Source organism: Ambystoma mexicanum, chromosome 5p, assembly GCF_040938575.1.
Source record: "Ambystoma mexicanum isolate Mex_15411 chromosome 5p, UKY_AmexF1_1, whole genome shotgun sequence".
Classification (NCBI taxonomy): domain Eukaryota; kingdom Metazoa; phylum Chordata; class Amphibia; order Caudata; family Ambystomatidae; genus Ambystoma; species Ambystoma mexicanum.
Genome location: NC_090930.1, coordinates 68460739 through 68483566, shown reverse-complemented (window position 1 = coordinate 68483566; position 22828 = coordinate 68460739). Strand labels below are relative to the sequence as shown.

General features: G+C 50.2%; 1 protein-coding gene across 4 annotated transcripts in view; it reads right to left on the bottom strand.

Annotated features, from left to right (window-relative positions):
* Positions 1-22828, bottom strand: part of PDZD11 (PDZ domain containing 11) — a 175416-nt gene that overhangs the window by 32880 nt on the left and 119708 nt on the right. For all 4 annotated transcript variants that reach the window (XM_069612454.1, XM_069612456.1, XM_069612455.1 and 1 more), the window contains one exon: positions 16327-16387. In XM_069612454.1, coding sequence (XP_069468555.1) covers positions 16327-16387 — 61 coding nt within the window. The remainder of the gene's footprint in view (positions 1-16326; positions 16388-22828) is intronic.

Below are 22828 nucleotides of genomic sequence, written 5' to 3'. Positions count from 1 at the left end.
CTGGTGGAATGGGCTCTCGGACGGCCGGGCAGCGGTCGGTTTGCCAACCGATGACAGTACATGATACAGCCGGAGAGCCATCTGGAAATGGAAGCCTTCGAGAGAGCCTTCCCCTGATTGACAGGTCCAAAGTTCACAAAGAGTTGTGACGTCTTCCGAAAACACTTCGTGCGGTCCACGTAGAACTTCAGCGCTCTAGCCACATCCAGCGAGTGCAAAGTCCTCTCAGCCGGCGACGAAGGCGACGGGAAGAATACAGGCAACACCAAGGGTTCGTAGAGATGGAAGTCCGACGGTACCTTGGGCATGAAGGAGGGGTGCGTCCTGAGCACTACCCTCGTAACGTGAAAAGTCAAGTACGGGGCCTTGCAGGAAAGGGCCTGGATCTCTCCCACCCGTCGTGCGGAGGTGATGGCCACAAGAAACGCTGTCTTCCATGACAGAAACTTCAACGGGGCCGAGTGCAGAGGCTCGAACGGAGGTCCCATGAGCTTGGTCAGCACCACGTTGAGCTCCCACGCCGGGGCCGCAGCCTTCACCGGCGGGAACGATCTGAACAGTCCCTTCATGAACTCTTTCACCAGACGATGAGACCACAAGGACGTCCGTCCCGTGGTTCTGGTGTATCGGGAGATCGCAGCAAGATGAATCTTGATGGACGCGTGTGCCAGTCCAGCTTTGGCCAGCGTCAGCAGGTACGGCAGAACTTGGGGAGCCGTAATCCGTAGAGGGTTAATCTTCTGTGCGTGGCACCAGACAGAGAACCTCTTCCATTTGTGTCCGTAGCATTTAAGAGTCGAGGACGCCCTGGCCTTTGCAAGAACCTCTCTGCAGTCGGCCGGTATGTCGTATCCTCCAAACTCTAGCGCTGCAGGAGCCAGGCCTGCAAGTTCAGCGAATTCGGGTCGTGGTGGAGGATGGCGCCTCCTTCCCTGGAGAGCAGATCCGCGTCCACCGGCAGCTTGATTGGCGGGGACGCTGACAAGTCCAGAAGGTCCGGGAACCATATCTGCCTCGGCCACGCAGGTGCGACGAGGATCATCCTGCACCGTGACCTCTTGAGCTGGTTGACGAGCCGGATTAGCAGTGGCAAAGGAGGGAACGCGTAGAGGAACAGGCCCTCCCAGGGGAACGAGAAAGCATCGCCCATGCTCCTCGCCTGGGGAAACCTGCTGGCGAACCTCCGGCACTTGGAGTTCGTCGCCGTCGCGAACAGGTCGATCTGGGGTGTGCCCCACCGTCGGAAGAGGCGATCCACTAGATCCTGCCGTAGTTCCCACTCATGGCACGAGCGCAGCTCCCTGCTGAGTGAGTCGGCGATGGTGTTTTTTATCCCTGCCAGATGAAACGGCACCAGAAACATCCCTTGGGCGACTGCCCAATGCCACAGGTCCTGCGCCTCCTTGGACAGTGCTGGGGACCTGGTTCCGCCCTGTTTTCTGATGTAAAACATGGTGGTGGTGTTGTCGGTGAAGATCCTCACCACCTTGCCCTTGAGGGACGGAAGGAAGGACCTGAGGGCCCAAAACACTGCACGGAGCTCCAGGACGTTGATATGTAAGGATTTCTCTGTCGGGAGCCAAAGGCCCCTTGCGTGCAGATTTTCGGTGTGCGCTCCCCACCCTTCCAGGGAGGCATCCGTGGTCACTGTCTCCTGGTGGGCTGGGGTCTGGAAGTCCATGCCCGCCGTCAGATGCGCGCGGGTGCCCCACCACCGGATCGCTCGTCGGAAACTCTCGTTGAGTGTGATCCTTTCCTCGAAGCTGCCCGTCGTTTGGATCCAGCGCGCGTCCAGGAACTCCTGCAACGGGCGCATCCGGAGCCTGCACATGGGAATGAGGTAGATGCAGGAAGACATCATTCCGAGGAGGGACTTGATGGACCTCACCTTGGCCGCGTCGGCCACCAACATCCGCTGCACCTTGCCCAGGATGGTCCTGGTCCTCTCCTCCGACGGGGAGGCCAGAAGGGACACTGTGTTGAGCCTCGCTCCCAGAAACAGAGCGTCTTGCGCGGGTACCAGGTGGGATTTGGCGTAGTTCACGGAGAATCCCAGGTCCGTGAGAAGTTGGACGGTCCTTGCCGTGTGAACCACGGCGAGTTCCCTCGTCTTGGCTCGGATGAGCCAGTCGTCCAGGTAGGGGTAGACGTGTATCCCCTCGCGGTGCAGCTGCGCCGCCACCGGTGCGAGGCACTTGGTGAACACCCTGGGTGCCGACCGTAGACCGAAGGGGAGGGCTTTGAACTGGTAATGACGCCCTTGGACCACAAACCTGAGGAATTTTCGGTGCCCCTTTAGGATGGGAATATGGAAGTAGGCATCCTCCAAATCCAACGACGACAGGAAGTCTCCTTCCTCCAGCTGGCCCAGGACGTGCTGGAGGGTGACCATCCGGAACTTTTGCGCCTTGATGAACTTGTTCAGACGTTGCAGGTCCAGGATGGGGCGCCATCCCCCGTCTTCTTCACGAGGAAGTATCTCGAGTACACTCCGGAGCCCCGAAGCTTCTTTGGGACGAGTTCGATGGCGCCCTTCCTGAGCATCGCCTTTACCTCCAGGAGAAGTTGAGGGACGTGAAGTTCTTTCCTGGCCACGGGGGGGACGCGCGGACACCTTCTTTGAAACTCGAGCGCGTGGCCCCGGGCCAAGGCGTCCAGCACCCAACGGTCGGTGGAGATGGACTCCCACACGCCGACGAAGCTCGCCAGCCGGCCTCCCACCGGGGTGCTTCGGTGGGGGCCCGACCCCACGGCCGGTTCAATCCTGCTTGGCCGAGGCCTTTCCGCCTTGACCTCCTTGGCGACGACGGCGGGGTCCGCCAGACTTGCCTCGTCCTCTGTAGGCCTCCTGAGACGACGAGCGGGCCGCTTGACGGTAGGTGGAGAAACAGCTGCCGGAACCTTTGGAGGCGCCCTTGCCTCTGCTGCTCCGAAAGGGCGTCCGTCGTTGTTGCAGAACTCCCAGGGCCCGGGCCGTCTCAGTGTCCGCTTTAATGGCCTGAAGGGAATCGTCCACTGTTTTGCCAAACAGGTTGTTCCCATCGAAGGGCATGTCCAGGACTCTGGTCTGAACGTCTTGACGGAAGTCCGTAGCCTTGAGCCATCCACGCCGCCTAAGGCAAACGCCGTTGCCCAACTGGCGGAACCCAGTGTCGGCGATGTCCGTCGCAACGGTAATGGCGTGGTCCGAAGCCACCTCACCTTCCTGCAGGATCTCCAGGGCCTCTGTCCTCTTGTCGTCCGGCAGGAAGTCCAGCAGGGGAGCCAGTTTGTACCAGAGCTCCCTGTCGTAGCGGGCCACGATAGCCAAGGCGTTGGCCGCTTTAATCGTCGTCGCTGCCGACGAGATGACTCTGCGTCCCATAGCGTCCAATTTCTTTCCCTCACCATCCGATGGGGAAGTCGATGTGGAGGCCGCACCCCCCCCGCTTTCTTCCTGGCCGCCGCGGAGACGACGGAGTCCGGGGTAGGCTGCGCCCGGAGGCACAGGGGGGCCGTGTCCGGGACCCGGTACTTCTTCTCGTACCGGTCTCTTCTAGCTGGCGTCGTGGAAGGATTCTTGAGGAGGGTGAGGCCCTCATCCCAAATGTCGTCCAATAGAGGCACTGAGAGGACCGTCTTCCTCTTGGCCTCGCGCCGCTGATAAAGGAAACCTTCCTTCTTCTTCTCCTCAGGGCATAGTTGAAAAAGCTCGGATGCCCTGGAGATCATGGAGTGGAACGATCCAATCTCGTCGGGCGGAGAAGCCCTGGTGGGAGGCGACGACGGTACATCCTCGTCGTCCGTACCCGTCGCTGCCGTGTCAGTCCCCGTATCATCCCCTCGGGTGGACGGGGAGGAGGGCTGGAAGGGGCGCGACGGCTGAAAAGGAGGCGGAGGGTGGATCCTTCTTTTCTTGGTAGGGGGAACACCAGAAGGTCCCGGTTCTGGGTCCCCCGGCGGGAGAGGTTCCTCCGTCGGCAACGGTAGTCTCGTCCTTATCTCTGAGCATAAGGACTGTATAGCCAACAAAATGGCCGCCGAGTTGTCTCGCGGCGCTGGCAGAGGGGAATCCGACGGGCGATCAGGGGCCCCATCCCGACGGGTCGGTCTTCTTCCACGCCGAGGCCGTGGCTTAAGACTTCGACCAGCTCCTCCTCCGAGGTTGAGGCCGAATCTACGACGACGCCCTGCCCCCCCTTTTTCTTCCCCACGGGGGATTTCACGGGGGTCCTATCGATGGGCACAAAAGATGACTCCCTCCGAGGTGGCAGGGAGACTCTGAGCCCCGAGGTCGCCACCACTGGTGTAGCCTGCACAGGCTGAGCCAGGGCCGCCGCGACAGTTTCGATAGAGGGCTTGGCCGGATGGATTAAGGCCTTCACCACCTTAGGTGCGCTCACCGCCTTATCCTTGAGGGGGGGGGGGGGAACACCGCCTCGCTCCCCCTCCGATGGGGCCTTCGAGCTCGACCGGGGCCTCTCCAGGAGCTTCGCCGGGTGCTCGGCCTTCCTCTTAACCGACCCAGAGCGTTGGCTCGTGGTTGATGGTGCCGGGGAGGTTGCGCCCTGCCTGGCGCCCGTAGAGCCCGACCGTTCGGCGCTCCCGGTGCCAGCGGACTCGCGGTGCTTGGCCTTATGTTGGACCCCCGTCGTCGGGGCGTCCTCAAAGGTCTTAGAAGACCGCTCAGATTTCTTCTTCTCGCCGGACGGGCTCTTCCCTTCTAGCCAGTTGGCGAGACGTTGATGGCGGTCCTTCATGGTCCACTCCGACATGTTGCCGCAAAACGCACAGTCCTTCTCCACGTGCGTCTTGTCCTCATGTAGGCAGTAGAGACAAAAGGAGTGTTCGTCCTCCTTGAAGACGTTCTGCAGCTGGCATCCAGGGCAGACCCTGAACAGCTTTCCGGGCGTCGAGCTTCCCTTCTCCTGGGCCATGACCGGGCCTGAGAAACTTCTGGAGTCCTCCAAAAGCGTAGCTCGACGAATCTTCACCCTTGAGGGGCGCAGACGAATCCGACACGGGTCCCCGTTGATCGGATAGAGAGTCGGTGGAGCTTGAGGCTCTTTTGACCGAAAAAACGAAGTTTTTGAGAAAAAACGTGAAAAAATAGCACTAACGCTCGAGAGCAATAGCACGAGGATCCCAACACATGAACGTGCGGTAAAAATCTGAAGATGGCTGCCAGAGGCGGTGCTTAGGTAGAGGGCAGTCATTGGCTGTGGTCAGTATGACGCAGAGACCAGTGATTGGTTATTACTACGAAAGACAGATCAGAAACAAAACTGATACTGGTTTTTTCTTTACCGAGGATTCCCAGCCTGACGACGGGGAATATTCATGAGCATGTGAATCCATGCCAGACCCCATGCTGGAGAAGAACAAGTTACTTCTTAACTTGTAACGTTCTTTCGACGGGATGTTCCTCCGACGTATTCCTCATCTTAGATATCTCCTTCCAGCTCTGCTGGCCTCGGAAAATTTTTTCTTTAGAGGGCGCTGCGCGTCGACGTCCTTCGAGTCGATGTCCCTCGACAGCCGCCGTATCGACGTCATCCTGCCTATAAAGGCCGCGCGCAGCGTCCGTTGCTCAGTTCCGTTTTGTAGCCCACAGTATTACTGTCTGGACTAGACTAATCACCCTGAAGGAGCGTAAGCTGCAACAACAAGGGAAGTAGAACTGCAGGGATGGATGGGAGGGTCGATGAGGAATACGTCGGAGGAACATCCCGTCGAAAGAACGTTACAAGGTAAGAAGTAACTTGTTCTTCGAAGGGATTGTGTCCTCCGACGTATTCCTCATCTTAGATAGGCTCCCATAGCAGTATTCTATATTCGGAGGAGGGAGTACTGACTTCACGCTGTCTTCTATTGATGAATAGAATGCAGTACAGCCCTTCCAAACCTAGTCTCTTGACTGGAGGAGGAATCCAGATTGTAAAAACGTGTAAAGGTATGGACAGACGACCATGTAGCGGCCGCACATATGTCTTTAACCGGCACGCCTTTTTTGAGGGCCGATGAAGCTGCAATACCTCTGGTCGAATGAGCCCTAAGGTTTTGAGGGGGCTCTTTCCCTGCCAGTTTATAACATTCCAGAATGGCTAGAATGATCCATCTGGAAATGGTCTGTTTAGTTATTGGTAACCCCAGCTTGTGACCTGTGTAACCTACAAACAGCTGGTTTGCCCGTCTTATCCTGGCTAGTCTACTAATGTAAAAACTTAAAGCCCTCCTAGGGTCTAGTCTGTGTAACCTCTCTTCCTCTTTCCCCGGGTGAGGAGGAGGATAGAAAGATGGTAGGGTAATCTTCTGAGTGATATGGAATTCAGAAACCACCTTTGGGAGGAAATTAGGCTTCACTTGCAGGACAACTTTGTCTTTGTGAAAGATTGTATGAGGGGGTTTACAAGAAAGAGCTTGTAATTCGCTCACCCTTCTAGCAGATGTAAGTGCTATTAATAAAACAGTTTTAAGGGTAAGGAATCTTAACGAACAAGAATAGAGAGGTTCGAAAGGTGTACCCATCAGGAAAGTTAGTACTAAGTTTAAATCCCATAGGGGAACTTGGAATGGTCTTGGGGGATAAACATTGGTTAACCCATTTAGAAACTGTATTACCAAGGGTAATTTGAAATAGGATGGTTCTTCCGCAGTACGCTTAAAGATGGATAGCGCTGCGAGATAGCCCTTAATGGTGCCAACTTGAAGGCCTGAATTTGCCAAATATAGTAGGAAGGACAAAACCATTGGTGTACCACATGAAAATGGGTCGATATTCTGTTCTCTACACCAGCTGCAAAATCTGTTTCATCGGCAGCGGTATAAAGACTTTGTTGCTGGCCTCCTTGCCGAAAGCAACACCTCCATAACATCATCAGGGAGGTCCCAATCCTTGTACCTCAGCCGTTCAGAAGCCAAGCATGAAGGTTGAGGGTTTTGATGTCTGGATGGAGAACCTGACCTCCCTTCTGTGAGAGTAGGTCCTCTCTGAGTGGAAGTCGAATTGGAGGGCAGATGGACAAGTCTAGAAGGTCCGGGTACCACGTTCTCCTGGCCCAATCCGGGGCAATTAGGATCATGGTTTGCCGGAATCTTCTCAACCTCCTGATCATTTGAGGAATGACAGGGAACGGTGGGAACGCGTACAGAAGCGGAAACTCTCAGTCCACTATGAACGCGTCTCCCAGAGCTCCTCTCGGAGGAAATTCCCTTGACCAGAACAGGTCGCATTTCCTGTTTAGGCTGGTGGCGAACAGATCTACCTGAGGGGTTCCCCAAAGGGCGAAGATCTCTTGAAGGACTTCCTGAGCTAGCTCCCACTCGTGGGAGACTGTGTTCTGCCTGCTCAGAGCGTCCGCTGTCAAGTTCTTCTCTCCGGCTAGGTGAACTGCCGATAGAGAGATTCCTTCTTGGATTGCCCAAAACCAGAGCTGCATCGCCTCTCTGCACAGGGGTAGTGATCCTACGCCTCCTCTATTGTTGAGGTAATGCATGGCCACCGTGTTGTCCGTCATTATCAGGACGTTCTTCCCTTGTACAGCTGGCAGGAAAGCCTTCAACGCAAGTCTGATGGCTCTCAGCTCTAACAGGTTGATGTGTAGTCTGGACTCCGATGGAGACCAACGACCGCTGATGGTCAAGTCGTTGGCGTGGGCTCCCCACCCCGTGAGTGAGGCATCCGTGACTACTGTTATCTCCGGCCAGGGTTGCCAAAACTGTTCACCTTTCAGAATGTTCTCCTGACAGGCCCACCACTGAAGGTCTCGAGCCACCCTGCCGGGAACCTGAAGAAGATCTGTCATTCTCCCTGAGAATTGTGACCACTGAGTCCTCAGTGCCCACTGGAGGGATCTCATTCTCGGGCGAGCCTCTGGCACAAGGAAGATGCAGGATGCCATGAGGCCTAGCAACCTCAAAAAGTCGAAGGCTGGGAGACGTTGGGCATGCTGGAACTTGGTAACCATCTGTAGAATATCTTGAGCCCTCACCTCTGGTGGCGAGGCTTTTCCCAGGGAAGTATCCAGGATCGCTCCTATGAACTGGAGTCTCTGCGATGGTATCATTTGTGACTTCTTTAAATTGAGGGAGAAGCCCAGTCTGTGAAGGAAGTGGCACACGTGATTTAGCTGGATCTGAGCTTGCTCCGGAGAAACAGCCCTGATCAGCCAATCGTCCAGGTAGGGGTAGACGTGAATCCCTTCCCTCCTTAGACTTGCAGCCACTACCGACATTAACTTGAAGACCCTCGGGGCGGAGGTCAGCCCAAATGGCAGCACTCGAAATTGATAGTGAGAGTTGCCAATTGCGAACCTCAGGTATTTCCTGTGTTTGAGATGGATAGGCACATGGAAATAAGCGTCCTGAATGTTCAGAGATACCAACCAGTCCTGGAACTGAAGGGCCTGGAGGATCTGAGAAAGAGTGACCATCTTGAATTTGTCTTTTCTGAGGAATTTGTTCAATTCTCGCAAGTCCAAGATGGGTCTCAGTCCTCCGTCTTTCTTCGGAATGAGAAAGTAAGGGGAGTACCAGCCATTTTCCTCTCCGCTACAGGTACCGGTTCTATGGCACCTTTCTCTAGCAGGTCCAAAATTTCCTGCAAGAGGAGCGGATCTGGAGCTTTCTGAGAGCTGATCCCCGGTGGATGATTCTGAGGTATACGTAGGAAAGGCTGGCAGTAACCTTCGGTGACTGTTTCCAATGCCCAAGCATCTGACGTGATAGCCTGCCATACCGCCAGATGTTGAGTCAACCTGCCTCCTACAGGTGTCCTGTGAGGGGAATCCTCAGAGTGGTTTTGGGGCGGCTGATGCAGATGCCGATGGTAAAGAGGCACCTGCTGTTGCTGCGGCTTTAGAATATCTACCCCGTCCACCTCGGGTAGTTCTTCTTTGACCCCTTTGAGCCGGTCGTCCTCTACCTCTTCCGAATGCGGAGTAGAAGCGAAAGGACTTGCCCCTCGCAGAGGTTCCTGTGGGACGAAAAGGAGTCTGACGGATTGCAGCTCCTAGGGATTTTGCTGCAGCTTTTGAAGTTTGCAGTTTCTCTAAACTGTCATCCGCCTTTTTCCCGAACAAAGAAGAGCCATCGAATGGCATGTTCAAGAGCCTGGCTTGCACATCTGGGGCAAAACCCGACTTTCTCAACCAAGCGAATCTCCTGGTTGATGTACTTGCCGCCATTGCTCTGCTGATACTGTCAGCAGAATCAATGCCCGTCTGGAGGGATTCGCACATAGCGTCTTTACCGTCCTGTATAATATTCAGGAACGCCTCCCTTTCTTCTCCCTCCGGGTTGCAGTCAGCCGCTGTAGAAGCACACTCCCAAAGTGTATGGCTGAACCTAGCAAGGGTGCAAGTAGCATTAACAGACTTTAACGCCATGCTACATGCTGAAAAGACTTTCTTTGCCATAGCATCATATTTTTTACCGTCCCTGTCCTGTGGGACTGTAGGATAAGCCGTCTTGACATCGGTAGAGGATGCTGCTTGTACCACCAGACTTTCTGGGGATGGGTGTTTAGACAAAAACTCTGGGTCTGTGGAAGATACCCTGTACTTTGTAGACAGTTTTTTATTTACTGCTGGTATTACATCTGGGGTTTCCCAGTTTGTCATGATCTTTCTCTGAAGAGCTTTATGAAAGGGCACCACAGGATCCTCTTGTGGGCCTTTGTCAAGAATATCCGTGAGGTCATCTTGTTGGAAAGATTGTGAAGGTGCAGACCACCCCATGAACTCTGTAATCCTGGCCATTAAGGCTCTGTAGGGGGTTTCAGCATGCTCCCCCGGGTCTGGTTTAGCAAACTCCACCTCAGGGGAAGTGTCTAACCCACTTGCCTCATGTAAAGAATCATGAAGATCCTTTAATCTGCGCTCTTCAGAGGAAAATTCCTCTCTAACCGGGGTTACAGGTCCCTGTAACTCAAATGTGTCTTGTTCAGACAAGTCACCCTCTTCTAAAATTGAGGATATAGTTCTCAATTGTTCAGAACTCATAAAGGGAGTAAATCCCATTTCCAAGGCAGAGGGTGCCGAACTTGTCATTATTGGCCTTGAAAGCGTCGATGTCGTCGACGCCGACGTCGAAGGCTTCGAGCGTGGCGTCGAAAACAGAGGTGGAGGCCTCGAGGACCTCGACAGAATTGGAATTCTACTCGACAATATCGAAGCCATCGACGTCGAGGGCCTGGGGATAGTCACTGGATGTGTGGAAACCGTGACTTTTCTTGGCGTCGACGCCGGTGTCGAGGCCAGCGTCGAGTCGACAGACCCGTGTGTCGAAGGTCCCCTCATCGACCTCGACGGAACCTTCGAGGAAGGTTTGGAGGTCATAGTCCTACTCGAGGGTTCGAAACGCGCTCGAGAGGTTTCTTTCGCCGGGTACTGCGACTCGCGGCGTTTTTGACCTTCGGGTCTTTCGACCAGAGCATCGCTCTCGGCAGTCTTTGAGGGGGTCGAGGCCGCTTTCTCGAAGACGCTCATCATATTCTTTCGGAATTCCTCCCATTCAGCCCGGGAACTATGTTTCGTGGGGCAAGGGATTCTTTTTGGCGAAACAGAGGAAGACGGAGAAGGGGATCTTCGACGTCTCCTCTTCGAGTGCTTCGATCTCGAGGAGTGATGAGACCCACTCCGAGACCTGGAGCGCGAATGGTGACGAGGAGACGAATGTCTCGACTTCGTCGACGAAGAATCTTTAAAAGTCTTACCTTTCTCCAGCTTCCCCCTACGCTCCTTCAGGGCCTTAGCTGTCATGGACATACAGTCCTCGCATTCCGAACAATGGTGTTCAGCTCCCAAGCACCACAGACAAATTCTGTGAGGATCGGTCAACGACATCTTTTTCCCACAATCTCGACATTTTTTGAAGCCGGATCGAGGAGTTGTCGGTTCCGACGAGGAAGCCATCGAGTACGGATCGAATAACTCGAGGTAAATAGGATTATCCGACTAAGAACTGAGCAACGGTATTCCGAGGCACCGAGTAAGCGCGGAAAAACGGAACTGAGCAACGGACGCTGCGCGCAGCCTTTATGGGCAGGATGACGTTGAACGTCGATACGGCGGCTGTCGAGGGACATCGACTCGAAGGACGTCGACGCGCAGCGCCCTCTAAAGAAAAAAATTTCCGAGGCCAGCAGAGCTGGAAGGAGATATCTAAGATGAGGAATACGTCGGAGGACACAATCCCTTTGAAATACAGTTTTTGCGTGAAAGTGAAACTGTGGATTCCCAGCCTGGCGACGGGGAATGAGCATGTGAATCCATATGCCAGACCCCATGCTGGAGAAATACATTTGCTTTCATTCCCCTTCTAATGTGCCACCCAGCCAGCCCCCCACTTCTTAGTTAGCCCAGGGCTCGGTAGGTGTCCCTACTAAGCCAGCACGCGCCAATCACTGTACTGATGGCATATTTGCGTAGCATAGCGGGGACAGCCCACAGTTGCGACCGCCACAGACTCCAGCTTCATCCACCACGCCAGTTATACTGGACCAGAACTTGTATCCGCACTCCCGTTATCCCGCCACCTGCACCAAGACCACCTTGCGGTTTCCCTGAAATAAGAAGGCACGACCAGTTTTCAAAGATGGAAGTCACAAATGCAGCAGCAAGGTTTATTGAACATCAAGCCAGTAGTTACCTTACAGGTGATCTGTTTCTCCACTACACCTCAGGATTCTGTGCTGTGTATAGTTTCCTAACCCCCTGCCCCCCAACGTCAGCGTCCGGAGGAGCCTGCCGGGTAGACCCCTCCCTCCCTAGCTATTCTCTCTCTACCCATGGCCATATTTTTTTGTCTTTCTTTTTTGCGTTCTCCCTCATTCTTTCCTTCTTTTCATTAGTTTTAATTTTAGTTTCTTTTGGTAACCCTCAAAGCAAAAAAGCTCTACTAAGCAACCAGAATAGAATCAGCAAACAATCCACAGAATGAACCCTTCAGATTTATCAAAGAGATAAAAAACCCTTCTTCCTGCAAAAACTCCCACCACCCCGACACAAATAATTTGTGACATCACCAACCACCTGAGAGCAAAAATAGGCACCACAATCCAGTAGACCATCAACCTAACCCGGGAAAACATACCCACGTCTGCTGGACCACAGACTCCGGAAGAAACACAGATTATATCTATCTAGAGCCAATCTCAGAAGAAACCTTCACCACACTGATCAAGGACACCAACCTTTCAATATCCCCAAGGGACCCCTGTCCCACGGACATCTTCAAAGGAATCCTCAACCACAGAACCCTGGCAACTCACTTCCAGAACCTAAGGAATCTATAACTCAAAAGAGGAATAGTACCATCCACTAAATCAGCATACATCAAACTACTGATAAAAAAGGAATCAGAAAGAGCAGAAGACCCGATTTCCAACCTGCCCTACCCGGAAAAGATCCTGGAGAACCATGTGCACAAAATGACTTCTTAAATATGTCGAAACAAACTGAATACTTGAACGATCGCACGTTGGCTTCAGACCAATGAGAAGAACAGAATCAGCACTTCTATCGATATGGAAAGACTTGAAAATAAACGCAGACGACAATGCCCAATCGGCCCTCATACTATTGGTCATATCAGCAGCTTTTGACACAATCAGCCACGCAACACTAACAAAATGATTATTGGAATGTGGCATACAGGAATCCACACTAAATTGGCTTACCTCATTCCTAACAAACCAAACCAAACCAAACGAACCAACCTACCACTGTTCACCTCAAACACCAAAATTATATCCTGCGGAGTCCCAGAGGGTTCCAGCCGCTCCCCTCTACTTTTCAACTTCTACATGTGCCTATTGATGAAAATTGTTCGAACCCACGGACTTACCGCCTACAACTATGCAGACGACACACAACTGATTGTGCAAACAAACAAAACACAGGAACAAAATAACAGCCTCACCAACTCCCTCACAGACATCTACAACTGGATGACAACCTCAACCTGAACCCGGCAAAAACGGAAATAATGCTCTCACCTGGAGGATTCAAATGAGGGAAACCATAACTGGATTGGCCGATCGGCATGGGAATGCAACCAGAGACTACAGACGTAGTAAATAACCTAGGAATACTCATGGACAACGGACTATCACTGGAACCGCAAGTCAACGCAATCGCCAAAAAATGCTTCTTCCTCATACGACTGCTCAGAAGATTACTCCCTCCACCTCTCCTTCCACCACAGAAACCTCACCATCATATCCCTGATACTCATAAGAACTGACTACGCAAACAGCCTCTACCTAGGAATGCCGGAAAGACTTACCAAGAAACTCCAAAGGGTGCAAAATAAAGCAACCAGGATCCTATTAAGACTAAACGGAAGAAATCACATCAAGCACTGAAAGCCTTCACTGGCTACCAGTAAAAAAGCGCATCAAATTCAAAGCACTCTGCATCGCCCACAAAGCCTTCCACAGACAAGAAGCAGAATTCCTCCAAGACAAGATTAGCCGGTATCGCCCAGGAGGGTAACTAAGATCCAGCAACGAACTACAAATAAAGGCAAAACACTATGTAAAAACAGCATTCTTGCGTCTAATTGCTAACATCTGGAACAACATGCACAAAGTAATTAGAACCACAGAAGACCACATTACCTTCAGGAAACTGCCCAAAACCTGGCAATTCAGCAGTGACAACCTAGAAGGGACACCGGCAACACCGCCACCACCACAAACAACCAGAGAGGAGACGAGATGGGCCAAAAGAACCACAAACAAGAACCTGGCTAGATACCGTCACGCAGCATCCAAAGGGCAGCGCCAGAGGCCCCAACAAACTGACCGACTTGACTAACCCGTTTCCCTTCCTGCTCCTCCTACATAACTGATGTCACTAAACCAGATCCTGGACTAGCCACACTCCACATACACAAACAGAGAACCATTACTATGTCCATACCTAGAGTGAACCACCAAATAGTCCAGAAAACTATCAACAATGCAACTACACACCAAGATGCTGGATTGTTTTACAGCTACGACTACCTGTGACAATGAATCCCTTATGGACACAATCTAACCACTGCACACAACTAACCTTCATAGGTACACAGCACACTAACACCAACACTACCACACACCATGATGCCTCTCACAAACTACCACATGTAAAACAGCCAGTTCCTCCTGGTTCTCCATTGATCCTCTCCCCCTTTTCACCCACTAATCCCCCACCCTGCTCTCTTGCAGAGCCACGCGAGCACCTGGAGCCTACCCCTGGGTGGTAGCGGTGCGTGGTACACATCTACATAAGATTTGTATTCAAATGCACCTATATAGTAGACATATGGGTAATAATGCATGTTTAAACCCTGTTCCCAGTCATTTTGTTTTGGACCATCCCTTTGTCTATGTTGGCCATTATTCACAGTATAAATTGCCATCAAGTTTTAGTTTAAACTGGTGTAGGCTGTGATGTCTAAAGGACTAATCTACATCCATTGCAGGTGGGCCTGTGTGTTTGGAGGTCTTTAGCACCAGCGTGAATTGCTTGCCGTCCAAACATTTGTGTGCTTGCCTGGGGTATGTTTCAGGGCTGTCTTAGGCCAGCCCCTGAGGGAATGCATTGTCAATGGGAGAATGTGCGCATTTCTCCTCAGAGATACTGTACCTGAACTCCTGGAAGACTGCTGCCGCTGAGGGCCCAGTGAGGTAATAATTCCTGACCATTGTTCCTTTGTCCTTGCTCTCTGTTCCTTGTCTCCTAATCCACTCCTGTGCTAGGCTCTTCCTTAACTTCCTGTCATCCTCCTAACTGGCTGTTCCTTCCTGGGACATCTTTGTGGTCTGCAGTGATGCTTTAGCAAGCAAATCTTCGGTCCCAAGTGCCTTATGGTGAGGGGAAGGGGCGGGTTGCGGAGAGGGGAGAGGAGCCTTCCTGGCCTGAAGATGTGTGGCTTCAGCTCAGTTAGAGGGACGTCCTCAGTCGCTGCCTGCCGTGCTCCCATCGTGCAACCATTGCTTGCTGGCTGGTTGCCTCTTCTTGCCACTCAAACCTTGATCAGATTCTTCTGTGCTCCCGTCACCATCTTCCCAAATACTGATGCTTCTGCCTCATTTACTGTGTTTCCAGGTGTCTTGTTATTGCTCTGGGGTTACCTGGATTCTTGCTGGATTGTGGGTTTGAGTCCCATCTATTTGGAGTTTACAATCGCAGCTAGACACCCTAAATCAGACACCCAAACTAGCCTGTGCACCTGCCAATCCTGGGCAGATTCTTCAGATCCAGCGCTGTGAGTACTATTTGCCAGGCCCTGGGATCCTGCTCATTTAGTTGGAAAAGTCTGCTGGGGTCCCCTAGGTCAATCAGTAGACGGGTTGTCCTCCACTTTGGTTTTTTAATGCTTCATGGACTTTGTGCTCTCTCTGCAACCAGCTCTTCCTGACCGGTTGCCTCTCAAATCTTCGGCTATAACTCTTTTTATGGATCCTTCTGGCTAGATGATACTTCTGCTCCCCTATATGAATAAAAGGGTAACCTACCTTACGTTTCCATATAACCTCAGCAGACAAACCATTTAGGTGACTTACTAAGGTACCTAACTGAACTAAAGCATCTTTCTGCGTCCTCCATACGGCACTGGAATTTTTGGGTTGGTAATCTTAGAGAGTTCCAATGATTTTTTAAATGTTCTTATTGCAGTTCACCATGTGCATAGAAAGTTAGTGTTACTGTAGTCATTAGTGGTCACACTGCTTCTACACATTCCTAAATGTGACCTGGGATCTAGTCAGGCCAAACACTATAATTCAGATATGACCATCTATTGGGCTGGCCCTTTCACACTGCGCCCTTCCCTCTTTTGTAGGACTCATGTAGCGTACTTCTCACCAGTTATGTTAGTCTCCAATGTTGCAGTCATGGAATGAGTTAGAAAGAAAGCATCACCCTTTACTCTTTTTACCTTTTATACCATTGCATTGGGATACACGTTCCTACACACTTAATTGACAGTGTTTTAATCATGGTGAAACACTACATAAATGGATATGTATGTTTACAGTACATTATGTATGGTGTATTTGACTGTTTATCTGTATGGGATCAATTGAACTTTGGTACTAACCCATCCCCTACTAATTGGGAAGAAGGACTGCTCTGCTACGTTACCTATTTTGAGTGTTTTGGTGTAAGTGGGCAGACACCGTTTTCCACTTAGAATAGGTCTTTTAATAAATCTCACACAAGGGCTGCGGAAAAACCTTGTTTCATTATCAAGGTGCCATGCGAGAAGAGTCTGCATTTCAGTTGTGAGAAGTCATACAGCACTTGCAGATTTTTAAACTTCAGGTAATGAGTAAACTAGGCCTCTGGAACTCACTGTAAGGGAAGAAGCGAACCCTCATTACGATCTCCTTGGCAGTCTTCAAAATCTCTACCGCCTGAAAAAAAGAATAAACAAGAATCAGATATTTTCTCAGTACATTCAGAGAAAGAAATGTTTGACAGCAGGAAGGTACAGATGAGAATCACTAGCAGACATGGGAACACAGTACAGGAGAAACCCAAGGATGTCTGTAGGTGAGGTTTAAAGCATTCATGCAGGATGTGGAAGCATAGGGCAGCAGAAGCGTGCAGGAGACCTGGGAGAACTAACTAAAAGACAAGGCTGCTTTTGGAGCCTTTGGGGGGTCTCAAGAAGGCAGACACTTCAGGTCCAGGGTATATGATGGAGCAGGAGAATTCCACAGAGCTGTGATGGATTCACTGCAGGGTCTGGGAGCCGGGTAAATAGTACATGCAGAATACCTGAAGAAGAAATTTGCTGCAGGACCAAACGGACATGCCAGATGGCGAGACCCCATACAGGACAAGGGAGCTTGGTACAGCTGGTAGCTGGGATCTATGACATGTTTGCCGAATGCCATTTCGCCGGAATTTGTTTTGCCAAATGTACCACTTTCTTAAAACCGCAAAATACAGGGGCAGACCCCCGGCATCCACACTTCCACGTATCACCCCCTTCTACATTCCTTACCCAAATGTACCTTCTAGGATTTTGCAGCAAAAACATTCAGTTCAACGGGCAGTAGGCCGAAAGTGGGCAATACCGGTAACTGCAGCATATGTGGAGGAGAAATTCACAGCAGAATGTCTTGTGTTCTGTGTAAGGGAAGACGAGCTATTGAATCCTGCCTGCCTATCCTGCTGGCCATGGGAGAGATGGAATGTTGGTGTGCAGAGATCAGAGAAGGTTAGGAGACTCATTTGAATGTTTTGAGTGACACTAAAAATGTTAGGCATCTTTCCGTCTTAAAATATAAGTTAACACTTAAGAAATAATTATCTAAGATAACTATGAATTAAGCCTTTATCCTAATTGCAGGCCTGCCTCGTGAATCATCCATGACCCCTTGATATACAGCCTAACATAGGGAAAGGAAGCATGTTAGAACAGGGCAAGCCAAACAGCTATCTAGCAAAACGCTGGAAACGAGGGTAAGGTATAATTGTAAGCTACTTAAGACTTGGGTACTAAACCCTACTGAAAATTGCAGGAGGATCGGAGGCGAGATTTGCTGCACAATAAGGAAGCACAAGGCCTAATGAACCTGCAAGTAGGGTGAGGAGACTCACAGGATGACAAGTGGGTGTGGTACAGTAGAGAGGTCTGGAGAAGAGGCACACTGCAGGATAAATGAGCATAGCAGAGCAGGATAGGGAGCTGGTAGAGGCTGAGAGCAAAACAAGAGAACAGAGCAGAGTACAGCTGTCATTTTCAGAAGGGCGTTAACAGAATCACTGCAGGTCAAGTCAGCATGGTTTACCAGTTTGCCAGTGGGAACTATAAGAACAGTAACCAAGCATAATATACTTTTACTACAAGACCAGGCAATCCGGGCTAAGCAGAAATATATGGTGGAGCAGGTTGTGAAACAGAGGTAAAGCAGTGAGGTCCAGCAGAAACCTGGGGGGGCGAACCAAGTAGAGTCCCTAGCTCACAAGAGGATATGGCAGTGTGGTTATGAAGGAAACTGCATGAGGGCCTGCAGATAAAAGAATAGTTATTCTTTGCAGCAACTAACTTACTCCTAATCCATAGTATTATTTTCGATACTCATTGAGATTATATTCTAATGGGATGGGATGATGCAATCAATTTTACACTGCAAAAATATAATTCTGAAATAGAAATCTGGAGCACTTGGCGGCAACACCACCTGCTGACCTCATCCTGCAGCTTAGTCCACCAGTCTTTTTCAATCCACCTATGGCAGACGTCAAATAGGCAGCGATTGGGGGTAGGTTGTAAAGAAGAAAGGGGACTGTGGACAATGAATGCATTAGTCACGTTAGAAGGTACGTGCTTCTTAATTCCAACTCTTGTCCCCATCTTCACACCACTAGACACAAGCTTTACGTTTATCAGAAGCACTTGTCCTATATCACCTGCATGGAGGAAGCATCCGGTTATGATATTTTGGTTTTACTGAGTACTTGTATGCTATCAATGTCTCCTATGTGCTGGCTCGCTTTCGTCCACCCCATCAACCATGGAAGAGGAGGGTTGTCAGTAATGTAAAAACAAGAATGTGATCATTTGTATGTATGATGTACAAAACTAGGACATTCCCAGTAAGGGAAGCAAGAACGGAGTATGTTTTGCCTCGTACGCGGTCTGTAATAGGAGGCAGTTTCCTTGCCACCCGGATAGTCTGGGATGGCTGGTACTGGTTCCAGTGTTACGCTGAACAGAGTTGAATCCTCCTGATCTTGAGCCTGGCTATGAATACTGCAAGGATGCAGGATAAGGCTGTAATCTTCAGGTGTTGAAGAAGCATGGAGAGTAACCGAAATCACATCTCTGATGCAGTCCAGGGAGGAGAAGACCTAGGCCATGCCCAAGGTGCCAGAAGAATCCAAGGAAGGTACGATAGTCAGAAAGAAATCTACTGTAATCCTATTACTTGATGAAGGAACCGAACCACAAGGACCCGGAAGGCTGACGAGTCTTCCTCCACAGAAGAAGCTTGGACCTGGCAGGAGTCCAAGATAAGGAAATACTGCTCCACCTGAAATGTAAGGAGACAGCTGCATCACTTCATTCCAAGGCCTTGCAGAATCCAGCAACTCTTAATTCCAGGTGAACTCAGAACGCAGCCATTGCAGAATAGTCCTTCACAGAATCGAAGTTAATTGTAGAATCTAGCACGGATACTGAACCTAAACTAAATGATGAACGTTAGCTAAGCCTTGAATCTTGAAGAATGTAAATGGTAACCCTGCTCTGAACCTAGATTAAAGCAAGTTGATTTAGAGTTTAGGCATCATACTAATTCTGGGTCACTGTATAGAATGTGGACAATGCAATGAACCTTTTATTCTCCATGCATAGGGAAACTAGTGGAAGGCACAGCTGCAGACCGCATGCATCTGCCATCATACACCACTTGAAGACACTTTGTGCAACACTTCTGCCATAAGAATGCATCTACCGTTCATGACAAAAATTCAATACATAGATGCACACAACTCTCTCTCCCGCTCACCCCCTCTAGACCACTTATCACTACCCATCCACATGCCGGCTCTACATGGGTGGCTAGCAGGGACTTGGCCGCCCCTCATATCTGAAGCACTGGGCAATATGCACACTAGCACCTCCCCAAATTTCTTCCCATACCCGCACTGCGGTCCCCTGAGGGCTTCCAACCTACAGCGTGTTGTTACCATAATAATGGTGAAAGGCGCTATACAAATGAAGCACTACTACTACTTTGGTTACGATTTTTGGGGTAGGGTGAGGTTGAATAGCAGTACTCTGCATGGAAACAGTCTCTGGTCCAGCAATAACCAGAATCAATTGCAGTGGGGAGGCTTTATATGCGGGTAGTCATCCTTCACATTGCGTCAGTCCTGTGAAATTATAGAGGCTTGGATCCGAGCCAGCGTGGTCATCTTCATCTTTTCAGCTGGGAGAGTGAAGGTTAAGGACAAAATCAAAATGTCTAGAATGGTGAGCACACCTGCATTGTTCTTCTTGTGCACTGCAAAAAACGCAAGCATAAATGCCCTGGGACTCTTGGTGTCCTGGTGCTTCTTTCACCACTCGGATCTGAAGAAGAAGCTGTACATCAGCTATCGAATCCGTTCAAGCATGTCTAAAATTGTGAAGAAGAGCGAGATGGGAATGGACAAGTGGACGCTCTTCCCTCCAGAAAAACCAACACTCCCACCTCCCATTAAAGTGGGATGAGGCAGATGCTGATCGGTATGTTAACTTGCATTTGGACAGCCACATCTAGCACAGTTCATGGCGTCTAAGCACTTTGCCTGTCAGAGAGGCAAAAGAGAAGTATGATAGAACAATCAGTAGTGGTACGGAGGGGCAAAGTTGGATAGATAGTTGGTATGAGGTCGAGGGAAGGTAATGTGCACAGGAATGAATCAGAAGGAAAAGGTGCAAGAGTCATGTGTGCAATTGGACCGAATTTATCGTGGAACTCTTATTCTATGGGGCGCAGCATCGAAAGAAGAGATAGCTGGAGAGGAGATGTTCGCTGCGCTAGGTGTATGCCTGGAATGTAATCACTTAATGGTGAGCTGGGGCATGTTGAAGCCATGCCCAAGAAAACAGGCTTCAAAGCCATTCTACGTACTCCCTTAGGCCGGGAACATTTGGCAGCGGTTGTATGACAGAAATCTGAACTTGCCAATCTTTGCAACAGCTCCCTGAAATGCGAGCAAAAAAACCCTCAAATGTTTTCAGTTTCCCAATTGTTTTGTGACATGGTTTCCAAAACCCTAGGCTTTTGTGCAAACCGCTTAAGAACAGCAGGTCTGTCTGTGGCTTAGCCGTGGACAGGCTTCTGAGCCTTCCACAGTGTCATGGCGAGTCAAAGCAAGCAGAAACCCTTCCCAAGAAAAGACAGCATGAAAAGACCCTAGATTCACTCCCATGCGCCACGAACAACAATGTTTGGACTTTGGGGGTGGTTTGCAGAAATTTGTGGAAAGAAATCCCCGAGAGAAGTTGTTGCTAATTTCATCTAGATCCACTGGGGAAAGGATCTGGCTGCTTGTTTCAGCAGTCTTGGAACAATTTGAAAACCACCACTAGTGCACCAAATCTGCTGTCCAGGTCGGAAGGCTGGCCTAAATAATTTTGGTGGCCGTTTTGTCTACACCACAAGGCATTTAGCAGTACAGGCACCAGCTTTATTTCTTTGTAATCATTTATAGTGGAGTGGAAAAGATCTGTGCCATTGAAGAAAGGCTCAGATATCTTCTCCTGCATGCCGGTTTGCTGGCCTTCACGCTGATGCACATTCCTCTAAGTAGTATCCCCATAATGTAGTGCAGAATTCATTCAGCAGGTCCATGGCGAGATGTTTCACATCCAAGAATCCAGACCCAACCCCTCCAGATCATTCCTGGGCCTTTGGTTGCAACCAGGTAGGATCATCATCCGGCTAGGATAGCAGAGTTGCCCTGTCGGGAAGCATGATTATAGAATTTTGTTATATTTAGGGCAGATGGCTTCACATATGACTCAGGAGTCATGAAAGAAGAGTGCAGTTGACATTTGGCTTTATTCTCCAGGAGTCCTCTCAGAGTTCATGTTTTAGCCTTAAAATCACACATAGCTCAGCCCCAATGGACACTTGCAAAGAACATTCACTCAAGCACTCTTCAAACCTTCTCTGAGTTATATATGCACCCAGCATTCATCAACAGTATGCATTTAAACAATATGTCCGACAGGACAAGCACGCAGGATACAACATACCTACTGATCACATTATTTAGGAATGTTCATCCTTTACCAAAAGGAGATGATGATATGCCAGAAGAAACTTGGCTGAGTGAACTATGGAGCAAAGCAGCTGTGTTGCAAGGCTATCAATGTTAAAAGATGCTGCCACTTGTCCCAATCTTTCATGCCTCCTGTAATACATCTTTCTGGGAAGGAACGCAGGAGTGTTCTTAGGACTTTCATGTTACTATAGGTGTCAACACTTCTGTCACATCGGCAGGGATCCGCGCAACAGCCAGACCTACAAAAAAACATGTTGTTTATCCGTCACTGATGGAAGCACTTGGTGGAATAATGTCATCATCTGGCGCATCGTGGCTTCCCGGCATTAGGCCGATTGACAGTGTACCCAGAAAGTCGATGCAGCGGGAAGTGGGCTTCAGACATGGCAGGAGTGGGAGCTCTCAGGGTGAGCTGGGGCAATCATGGAGTGGGAGAGGGGAACATGGGTGATGGATTGTTTGGGATTCCGCAGGGAGGGGGCATAGTGGAGAGTCTCTTTAATGGGGCCTTGGGGGTTCGATGTCCCAATCATGTTGGGGTAGTGCGAGTTCAGGGGGAACCCCCAGCCCCAATTTACACAAAATTCTACCCCTTGCATACTGCACCGAATTGGCCAATAAAAATGAGTCCGTTTTCGGTGCAGCTTTCACCGGGTGAGTTTAGGAGAAAAAACCAGCTTCCCTTTTCACAAATCACACATACTGAAGTGATCCTGGAATTGCATGAGCACCAAAGAAGAAACCTGAATGAATCAATAAACAATGTAATGCATTAAATTCATCTTGAGCTGAGCAGTGTGGATCCGGGGCCTGCTGTGGGGGTGACAAAGGCAAGTGGATGAACTGTGAACGTTTAGGGCAATGTGAAAATTGGCTGACGAGGAATAGGTTCTATTGAAGGAAGGTGAGCAAAGCATTGAGAGAATGTAAAGGTTCAGTGGGACTATTTTGCTGCACCAGAACTGGGTGGCAAACAACCTCAGATGCTCAGAAATGATTAGCCCTAGATCAGGAACCCTGTGCGGAGTCAAGGTGTGTGGAGAAAAGAATTGACAAATACACTG